Source organism: Neovison vison, chromosome 6 (genome assembly GCF_020171115.1).
Source record: "Neovison vison isolate M4711 chromosome 6, ASM_NN_V1, whole genome shotgun sequence".
Classification (NCBI taxonomy): Eukaryota; Metazoa; Chordata; class Mammalia; order Carnivora; family Mustelidae; genus Neogale; species Neogale vison.
In genome coordinates this window covers 131,275,363-131,286,523 of record NC_058096.1, presented here as the reverse complement: position 1 = coordinate 131,286,523, position 11,161 = coordinate 131,275,363, and the positions used below count along the sequence as shown (strand labels likewise).

The following is an 11,161-nucleotide window of genomic DNA, read 5'->3' as shown; positions in this document are numbered from 1 at the left end:
CTGTGAAGTGTGTAAACCTGGCGATTCACAGACCTGTACCCCTGGGGATAAAAATATATGTTTATAAAAAATAAAAAATTTAAAATAAATAAATAATAAAAATAAATAAAAAGATGTCAAAGTTTAAAATAAAAACGGGTCAGCATTATCGATTTTTTTAAAAAGATTGTATATATACCTGACAGACATAGATACAGCAAGAGAGGGAACACAAGAAGGGGGACTGGGAGAAGGAGAAGCAGACTCCCCGCTGAGCAGAGAACCCGATATGGGGCCTGATTCCTGGACCCTGGGATCATGACTCTAGCGAAGGCAGATGCGCAATGACTGAGCCACCCAGGCACCCTATTGATTTTCCATTTGTCTCAGGCTCCCATCAAGTTTGGCAGGACAGTCAGTGACCTTACATCACTCCTCACCACCACACCACCAATGACATTAACATTGGATGTTTACCTAAATATTAAAAATAATTAAATAAATAAATAAACATACCAAGGGCAAACAGACTTACAGACAGACACTAAACACCCAAAATGATCAGTAAAGGAGAAAAAAAACTTCTATTCTAAGCCCCTCTTCCATTGGTCTCAGAGCAGCTAACACTGTAACCAAGTTCTGGTGCAACAGTTTGCCCTGACAGTGACTGTTGATTAATCGTTACTATTTAGTGCCCAGTAGTTTGCAAGCCACTGAGAGTCAAATAATATAACTGCGAAGGTGTAACAAGTGAGGAGTTTAAACACAGCCTTCTTCCTTGGTGAACAACCAACATATCTATTGATGGATCTTAACTCCAAGACAGACTCTTGCTATCAGAGGCACGCTTAGTGCTTTCACAGCCTTTGATCTACCCAAGAGCATGAATTCTTTTCCTATGAATAATTGTTCATGGCCATGGATTCTGTGTTGTACCACACAAATCTCCCTTCATGAGCTGAAGGATTAATTTCCTCCAGCTCTTGGGATTTTATTCTTTGACATTACTCAGCTGTCAATTCCTTTCAGAACTGTCCTGGTGGAAGAAAGCCACCTTACCCACCGCCACACTCCCTGCTGGGAGCAGCCTGCATCCAATGACTGGCTGAGGCAGGAGTAAAAAAAAAAAATGCCCAGCTCCCTCTCCCCAGGTCAGGACAACTTCAAAGGCTATCCCAGCTTCGGCACTCCTAGCAGGGTCAGCTGAGGTCTTCTCCCTCGGCCCAAGCCTGCTTATTTTTCTTACCCCTTCTGTTGTTGTTCCTGAGAACATTCCTAAATAAATTTCCTGCATGCAAATCTTCATCTGGGAGCTGGCTTTCCAATGAACCCAACCTGCTCCACTTACGGGACTTCCTAATATTGTGTTGTGTTAGTTACATAGAGCTATATGAAGAAACAAAAGTGATTCAGACAGTAAGTTCTGCTAATCATTGACATAAAAATTACTGGCACCCTTTCTTGGGACACCCAATTTTTTTTTAAGTCTCACCTTTTTTTCTTTTTTTTTTTTTAAGATTTTATTTATTTATTTTTGAGAGAGAGCACAAGCAGGGGGAGCAGAAGAAGGAGAAGGGGACTCTCCACTGAGCAAGGGGGACTCAACCCCAGGACCCTGGGATCATGACCTGAGCTGAAAGCAGAGGCTTAACTGACTGAGCCACCCAGGCACCCTGAAGTCTCACCTTTAAAGCTACCATATCCGCATATGTATTCCAGATGACTCTTTAAGCCTTCACAAAGGCCTTATGAATTCAAGGTTCAAGAGACCAAAGAAGATTCTTAAGTGAATTTAATCTGAGTATTCAGATCTATATCTATAATCTTCTTCTTCTTATCCTCTTCTATCTTCTTATCCTCCCCTTATAATTTAATAATCAAAGTAGAAGTTAGGGTGATGACTACGGTAGAGAATAGAAGTATAAACTATCCACTTATTCCAAACTGAACCAGTGTAGGTTGAGATGTATTCAATGTAATTATCGTTTTTTGGTTTCTCTCTCTAAGAATTGTTTGCCGCCGCTGCTGCTACTATTGTTGCTACTTGGAGGGCTACAAGATCCCAGAGGAGGTGATGCAGAGAGAGTAGGATCTGGATCAGAAGAGGGTTTTATCCAACCCAACACAACAAGGCATAGGTGGGTTAGAGAACCAGAGACATTACCAGGAAGCACTAAGCCTATAGCCAGACATCAAGCCAGAGGTAGATAAGGAAGAAGACAGGACAACAAGGACAACAACCTGATCCTTGAAAAAACATTGAACAGGATGATGTATCTGGTACAATTTAAGGCATGTGAGTCAAAGCCAAGTGAAAGGTAAACGGGAGCTGGATCTTCCTTGGTCAGGTTGCCGGGTGCATACAGCAGGGACCATCAGCGTAGCAATTTCAAATCTGCCCTGGACCAGCTCTCAACCTCCATCCCCTTATCCCTGAATGCATCTCCTCAAAATGTCACCCACTGAAAACGACAATGGGGACTGGCAGGTGAAGAATGTGATAGCAAACACAGGATCCCAAACCCCCTGAAATGTCTAACACTACCACACGCTCTTCCATACCAAAAGAAGCACCCACTTCCCCACACACCACACTCTAGGGCATTCTGTGATCCCTTCACCACAGAACCCTCTTGCCACAGGTACAATGTACCACAGACCACCTTGTGAGACCAACCATTGATCTCCCTCTGCTGAGGGGGTAGGTTCAGCCTACAATGGGGCTGATGGGTTGAGGGGGAAAATGGAAAGCTAAATTCCCTCAGTCCAGATTATCCTCTTTTGTAGCGTCCCTGATGAGATCAGGGCTGGAGAGGCAAGGCTGTGACTCACCCAGAATGCAGAATGCAGGGCTCAGGACCCAAGACGGTGACTGACAGCATAGAGTTATAGGTCAGTTTGTTGTTGCTGTCATCGTTTTTCAATTGTGTCAGGTTAGGAAAGGTACTTCTAATCCTAATTTTGAGACACCATAGATAAACCCCAAATATCTGAAGGTGTCACTAAAAGTTTTCACAATAAGATTTCTCTTACTTTTCTTCAATTCAAAAACACCTTTCGAAAATTTTAAAACAAGTAATAAAATAACAAAAACACCTCTCTAGGCTACATGAGAGTTTTACAAAAGGGAGCCAAGTTCGGCCTGGGGAATAGACCTAAAATACGCCAGTACTCGCAGTCCCGTCCATATTTCTGTGCCTATATTTCTGAATTTCCAAATTCCCAGTTAGGAATAACAGGCCTAAGGTTTCTAAAGTCGAGGCAGATCCCTTTCCCAAGTGACAGCCACAAAGAAACATTGTATCACACCTTATCTAAAGAAAAGGGAATGGTAAACTTTAGGGGGAAAAAAGTGTCCTAACATGCTCCCTGACCTTGAGCAACAGCTTTCCCCTCTCTGGGTCTCAGCACCCTACCTTCAGTCCAGAAGACTGGGATCTCTCACTCCCAGTCCTCAAATTACCCAACCCGACACTTGCCAAACCCCGCCCCAAACTACCTGGTGATCTTACTATTTCTGCGTCTGGCTCCGCCCAGGGACTCCTTCCCTTCCAACCCCTTTGTTAAATAGCTTGCCCTCTAATGACTTTTGCTCTGGAAACAGCACCTCGGAACTCCAGCCCGAGAAAGCACTCCCCAGTATGAGGGCTGCCCTGCTCCCTGTGGCCAGGGCAGCAAGCCTTGGCCTTAGCTTCTGGCTTCTGCTCTCCTGGGTAGACCGAGGTGTGGTCGCCAAGGAGCTCAAGTTTGTGACTTTGGTGAGTAGACTTTTCTCCTTGCTTTTCCCTTAAAACTGTGACCAGCTGGGGCTGATACCCAGGTGTAAGGTTTCACTTTACCCCCTACTGTGGTCTCCCAGAGTCCTAACTCAGAAAGTGCATAATCAAGTTTCGCAAGCTCCTCCTAACGAATACTTAACGTGTCCTGACAAAAAGAGTTTGCTTTGGCTGTTTGTGCCTTTGCCGCTGTTATTTATTTATTCACGTATTTCACAGCTGCCCTGAGTGTGTGGTTCCTCCTGACAGCCATAGATGCTGTGCGGGAAGCCCCAGCTGGCCACGTTAGCCCCAGGAGCTAACCAGGCTTCCCTCAGGGTGATGATTATTTGCTTGCAAACCAAAGAACAGCCATCTTCTGCATGAAGGAGCCCCTTCCCCTTTTCTTTATCAGGAAATTGGAAACTCTATCTGCCAACCGTCTTTGAAGCATAAAAGTGAAACTAAATTCGAGAAATTTCAGGGAGGACTTCCTGATCTGTAGATTTGATTGGTCATTAAAATAATGTTTTTCTCCACCTCCGTATGTGTGACAAGTTGTGGGGAAAGAGGGGTGGCTGATGTGTGATGGGAAGGAAAGAAAATACACTGTGGACGTTTTCTTAAAAGTAGGTAGGAAGGGGGTTTGCAAAGTGAAGGGGATTTATCACTTGCCTGGGAGTCCTGGGGTTAATCCCTGTGTGTCCCTGGGTTTCCTTGTTTGTGATTTTCTCTGTATCTCTACTTCTCTTCACCTGTTGCACTCACTGTCTCCACCCCCTCCCGCCCTGCCTCTTTCTTTGTCTTTCACACCTGCTCTCTCAATCTCTCTCTTCCTCGCCTTTTTTATTTGATAGATGGAAAATATGCCGGTAAATAAGTAAATTTTCTTCCTGTGAGAATACTCAAAATTTATTTCTATAATTTTCAGGGAGGTCATCCTTTACCTAAAAAAATCAAACATAAAATTCTTGTTTTCTCAGCTGAGTGTTTTCAGAACTCCTTTCTTTCCCTTCCACAGAACAAATTTCATAACCATATGATTATGCAAATTATGATTATTAGTGCAATAAATCTTTACTAGGTCATGAGTCAACAAACGAGAGAGAATCAGAGAAACATATCATCAATTTATTTACAAGTGATTTACCAGCTGTCAGACTTCTGTGCTGAAATAAGAACCGTGTGTCATACCATGTACCTTCTGTAAAGAAATCCACGCAAGTGGGACTTTTACTTATATTCATGGGTTTCTTGCCAACACATACATTAAGCAAGTGTGGGGGACACAGCAGAAACTGCACTCTCAACACTGTAGGCCCGTGGCAAGTTGGCTGAGAGGTAATCGTCTGTGAGGTATTATAGTGAACTTGGAGTTAACCACATGTGGTCAATTCTGTATCTGTTTTACTCCATCCAGCACAGGCTCACTCCCCTTGACTACCAAACGGTCGAGGGCTTCCTTTCTCCCTCTTCACTCTCAGTTAACAGGTGTTCAGGAACTACAACTTAATTCTACCCTAAGAAAAACCTGACAGACACACCTGGGTGGCTCAGTTAAGCAAGCATCTGCTATCACCTCAGGTCATGATCTCAGGGTCCTGGGGATGGAATCCCACTTTAGACTCCCTGCTCAATGGGGCGTCTGCTTCTCCCTTTGCCTGCTGCTCCCTTGCTTGTGTTCTCTTTCTCTGACAAATGAATAAATAAAATTTTTAAAAAAGATTTTATTTATTCATTTGTCAGAGAGTGAGCACAGGCAGACAGAGTGGCAGGCAGAGGCAGAGGGAGAAGCAGACTCCCTGCTGAGCAAGGAGCCCGATGCGGAACTTGATTCCAGGACGCTGGGATCATGACCTGAGCCGAAGGCAGCCACTTAACCAACTGAGCCACCCAGGTGTCCCTGAATAAATAAAATCTTAAAAAAAAAAAAAGAAAGAAAGAAAGAAAGAAACGACAAGAAAACCTTACAAAGATAGCTCTTTTGGAGCTATAAAGATTAACATTTATCACACAAGGCTAATGTTAATGATTTTGCCCAGCAAGGCTTTCTTCCATTAATGGTAGATGAAAAGCAACTTGATACAACTTCTTGGCCCTTACCAAAGAATGTCTAAGGACTTCCGCGATGAGATACTACTTTTTTTTTATTGATTATGGAGAATATTTGACCAAAAATGGTTAAATTATATACCCAGGCAAATCCTTAGAAAATTATTAGAACCAGAATAAAAGAAAGGTGCCTCTAATTAAAGTGGTAACATTTTTAACAATAACCAATCATCACTCGATGTTATTCTATGCCGGGCACTGTTCTGAGAGTACGATATGGAAAATGTCCCATTATCCTTCCAACAACCCCGTGAAGTAGGGTTCCTAGGAAAACACAGGATACCCAGTTAAGTTTGAATTTCAGATAAACAGCAAATAATTTTATAGCATAAACTATGTTTCGTGCAATATTTGGGCATCCTGCAGTTTGGTTTGCTCCATCTGGCAACTGCTCTTTAAAATTTTACAGAAACTTTACTATCTCTATTTTATAGATAAAGATATTGAGACGCAAAGAGGCTAAGCAACTTGTCCATAGTTACGTGGTAGCCGTGGTTTGTCAGGATGTGAATCCAGGCTGTGTGACGGAGGCTCTGACCCTGATCCCTACACGGAGTCCATTCCTGCTGAAATGGAGCCAGCACATGGAGCTGAGAGCTCCCCCTGGAGGTTAGGTGCGCAGACAGCTCATAATCAGTAGGTAGTCTCCTCGCTGTTCCTCCGCGATCCAGGGAAAATAAATCTTTCCCACTTCTGAGACGCCGTCCTTGGCAGAAAGAGCAGGAAAGTGTCCTTGGCTCTTGTTCTGTCTCATGAACAGAGTTATCACACAATCTTTTAAAACAGGTTTATCAACGTGTGTCCCATGGAATGCTAGTTTGACGAGTTGTTAACAGGAGTTGCTTGGAAGAAAAAATGGGTTTCAGTAGTCAAATCAGTTTTGGGGAACAAAACAAGAGTCACATTGTATTTCAGGTCTCTAAAGGGCAGGACTCCTCAGTCTTTAATAGTCTAACATCTCTGGGCACCTGAGTGGCTCAGTCGGTTAAACATCTGCCTTTGGCTCAGGTCAGGATCCCAGCCAGGGTCCCGGTATCTGGCTTCCTGCTCAGTGGGGAGTCTGCTTCTCCCTCTCCCTCTGTCCTTCTGCTCATGCTCTCTTTCTCTCCCTCTCTTGCTTTATCTCAAATAAACAAATAAAATCTTTAAAAATAATAATAATAATATTTTAATATGTGCTGTGGCTGTAAAAGAAAGGAGCTAGTAGGAAACTATATTTCCTAAAATTTGACCACAGAATCCACCTCCTCTTTTCCCAGAGCGTCCCATAGAAAACCCTTAGAGAATCATTATTTTTAACTTTTTAGAGAAAGAGTAATAAGTATGGTGAGCATGGGAGGTCAAAAGAGACCTCTCTTGGTTGCCTTTTTCAGAAGGGACCTGGATTCAATGACCACCAGGATTAGAAGTAGGAGGAGGACATTCCAGGCCGATGGAACTTCACCGCCCTGAGGCTGGAACAATGTATTGGATGCAACAGCAGGGGCTCTGTGGCTAAGCATGTTTAACAAAAGTGTAAGATACATCAAGGTCGGCAGGGCCAGATCAGGCAGGATGATGTAATAAGGCAAACCCACTCAGCAGACTGGATAGAGAAGGATCATTCTTGGGAGAAACAGACCATGGTTCTGTTTTTTTAAAAAGTCACCTGTGATCTAAAAAGATAAAGTGAACGTGATGTGGGGGAGAAAACAGTGGGTAGCATTCATGAAAACCAAGGGATCTGGATGGTTCGTTCCGTCTCTTTGAACCTAAGTTTCCTTTTTGGTTCAGGACAGCAATAGGGCCAGCCTGGCCTTGCAGGAGTTCTGAGAATTGAAAGAGAGAGCAGGGAAAAGACTGTACAAAACCCTGGAGGGTTACACGGACATAAGGGGTTGTTATCCTGGATGTCTTCCTATTGCAGTTACCGCTGGGGCTGCAGAATAGTCCTGGGGCTGACCCTATATGTTTAGGTTTCTGAAGGATTTCATACAGTATGATTGCTGGACTGAGAACAGCAGTTACAAATTTGGCAGAGCAGCTGTTAAGAAGTTTGCCTTACCACAGGCTTAAAAGCACTGAGGCACAGTCTAAAGGCTCCAGCTGAAACTCCAGGAGCTCAAGAATGGCATGTGTGTACTCGAGGGCGCTCACTGATATGCACACCGACACATGCACACTGACACACACACACACACATACTGATTTCCAGCGTCTGGGGATGCGGAGCGGGATGGTTTATTAATTGTCTCTGGGGGACACCCCTTTTGAAGAGCTCACAGCTTGTTTGAGCCACTATCTCAAAAATCCTTAAACCTTACTGCAGTATAGGGAGGTACAATTATTCCTGACCTGTAAGGACAGAGTAAGAAAGCTTGTTCAAGCCTGTGATTATGTTCCAGGGCTCTGCTGTTTAAATAACCCTCCTCTAAGGGCACCATGCTTATTTTTCTCCCTAGGCTACACTGTCATTTAGATGCATAATCTCAGTTCTATTTTTTAAGTAGTATTTGGGATTGTTGCTTACATCAGAGTTTTCCTGTAGTGCAACACCACCCCCTCCCCTGCAACACAGAGAGCTTCTGATCTTAGAGGAAAAGTTCATAACGAAGCCCCAGATCCTGGATAGCCCACTGAAGGGATGCGAGGGTGTGTTTTAGCAGAGAAATGAGCCTCTTTTTTTTTTTTTAAAGATTTTATTTATTTATTTGACAGGCAGAGATCACAAGTAGGCTGAGAGGCAGGCAGAGAGAGAGAGAAGGAGGAAGCAGGCTCCCTGCTGAGCAGAGAGCCCGATGCGGAGCTCCATCTCAGGACCCTGGGATCACAACCTGAGCTGAAGGCAGAGGCTTTAACCCACTGAGCCACCCAGGCGCCCTGAGAAATGAGCCTCTTAACACGGGTTAAGAATGCTGGCATTGCAGGCACACCGTCTATGCTTGGATCTCTACTGTGTCATTTACATGCTGTGTGACCTTGGGAAGGTCACTTAACTAAGACTGATTTCGTTGTTTGTGAAATGAAGATAATATTCATAAATGCTTTGTAGAACTGATGAATGGATTAAATTATGAGAAGCACTTAGCACAGTTTCTAGGACATATCAAGCATTCAAAAAACCTTGAGGGACGCCTAAGTGGCTCAGTTGGTTGAGTGTCTGCCTTCAGCTCAGTTCATGACCCTGGGGTCCTGGAATCAAGTCTCCTTCTCCCTCTGCCCTTCACCCTACTTGTGCTCGCACACTCTCTCTCTCTCAAATAAATAAATAAATAAAATCTTAAAAACAAAACAAAAACCTTGAGCTGTTGTGGTTAAAGGCTGGTAAGAAGCATTGTAAATTATTTTACTACAATGTCTCTCATCTAACTTCCCTTTGGCCAACTTAGACATTCCCAACCAGAGATGATTTTGCCCCCTACAGCACATTTGGCAATGTCTGGAGAACTTTTTGATAGTCACAATTAGGGACTGCTACTGCACTCTAGTGTGCAAAGGCCAGACACGCCGCTAAACATTCTACAGAGAATAGGATAGTCCCTCACAAGGAATTATCCAGCCCAAAATGTCAACAGTGCTGAGGTTGAGATGCCCTGGAAACTAAACGTTGTAGGATTTATAATCAACTGAAACCACATAACAATTTTAGTTACTCAGATCTAAGGAAGTATTTTGCACAATTACCTGGGATCTAAAAAGTCCAAAATATGTTTAGATTATAGAAAGAGAACTAATGAGGGCTCCTGGGTGGCTCAGTCATTAAGCATCTGCCTTCAGCTCAGGTCATGATCCCAGGGTCCTGGAATCAAGCCCCACATCAGGCTCCCTGCTCAGCGGGGAACCTGCTTCTCCCTCTCCTGCTCCCCCTGCTTGTGTTCCCTTCTCACTTTCTCTCTCTATCAAATAAAATCTTTTTTAAAAAATTAAAGAAAGAAAGAAAGATAGATAGATAGATAGATAGATGATAGATCACTACACCATGGTCTTTGTTTACAATGGCCTGTTCTGCTGCAATTTTTATTTCTCACCAGTTTAGGGGACCAAAAGGTAAGTTTTCTTTAGACACCAGAGACACAACCCAGGTCCTACAAGCCTCCCTGGAATTCCTTCCTGGAATCCCATTTGAAAGATGGCTAAAATTGACAACTCTTCCTTACTCTGTGTCTCCTGGAGCATCTTAGCCAGGTAGTGTAAATGACAAGCACAGGAAATCTCAGATAATGCAAGGTATCCTGTGGCCCTCCTCTGTATTAAAAATGTTTGCTGGCATCAGTATAGACTTCATCTTGGACTTCTGGAATATTTTTCATGTCTTATCTTTTGCTGATAAAACAGCTTTGTATTTAGTTTGGTATTTTATTCAGAAAGCGTATTGGACTCAGAAAATACCAACATTTTGAAAGTCCTGACTACTCTCTCCAAAGAGGAAAATGTGCAATCAAAATAGCATGACATGCATACAAATCCTAAGGTATTAAAAATTAGCTTTTCTAATCTCCCTTTCCATAAGTCCTTTATGTGTAATCTCCTAAAAATTAATAAATCATTGGCTCAAGATGGTCACAAATTGTATGTGACATTTAAAAGCGACTGGTTTTATCATATGTAAAATTTTTTACACCGTAATTAAGAAAGAATACTTCTCATCAGAGCCTGTCTGCAATAAAGTGATCTTGCAGAGCACCTGGGTGGCTCAGTGGGTTAAGCCTTTGCCTTTGGGCTCAGGTCATGATCTCAGAGCCCGAATCGGGCTCTCTCCTCCGTAGGGAGACTGCTTTCCCTCTCTCTTGCCTCTCTGCCTACTTGTGATTTCTCTCTCTGTCAAATAAATAAATAAAATCTTTTAGAAAGTAAAAAATAAAGTGATCATGCTAAACTTTGTGTTCCTCCTCGCCCCAATATACAAACCAGTCTCCGTGTATGGCTCGTCTGCTTCCTAATCATTGACTGTCTCCTCACTTACATTACCTGAAACATGGGAAAGTGTTAGTGAGATGCAAACAGTGGTTCTTAACCTGAGATTTACCTGGGAGGCCTTTTTTTTTTTTTAAGATTTATTTACTTATTTATTTGAGAGAGAGAGAGAGCCAGCAGGGAGGACAGGGAGAAGCAGACTTCCCCCACTGAGCAGGGAACCAGATGCAGGACTTGATCCAACAACCCTGAGATCATGACCTGAGTTGAAGGCAGACACTTAACCCACTGAGCCACCCAGGCACCCCTTAAATGAGGAGGTCTTAAAAATCCTGATGCTCCGAATCACTTCTCGGCCTTTTAACTAAGATCAAGTGTAAAATCCTGATGCCCTGGCCACATCCCAATGTTGAGAACCAGTG

The 11,161-nt window shown here is 43.2% G+C and overlaps 1 protein-coding gene across 2 annotated transcripts in view; it reads left to right on the top strand.

Moving 5' to 3' along the window:
- Positions 1 to 3,563: 3,563 nt before the first annotated feature.
- The window catches only part of ACP3 (acid phosphatase 3), a 49,350-nt gene continuing 41,752 nt past the window's right edge, over positions 3,564 to 11,161 (top strand). For both annotated transcript variants that reach the window (XM_044252373.1, XM_044252374.1), the window contains exon 1: positions 3,564 to 3,737. In XM_044252373.1, the coding sequence (XP_044108308.1) occupies positions 3,621 to 3,737 (117 nt within the window). In that variant the 5' untranslated portion in view covers positions 3,564 to 3,620. The remainder of the gene's footprint in view (positions 3,738 to 11,161) is intronic.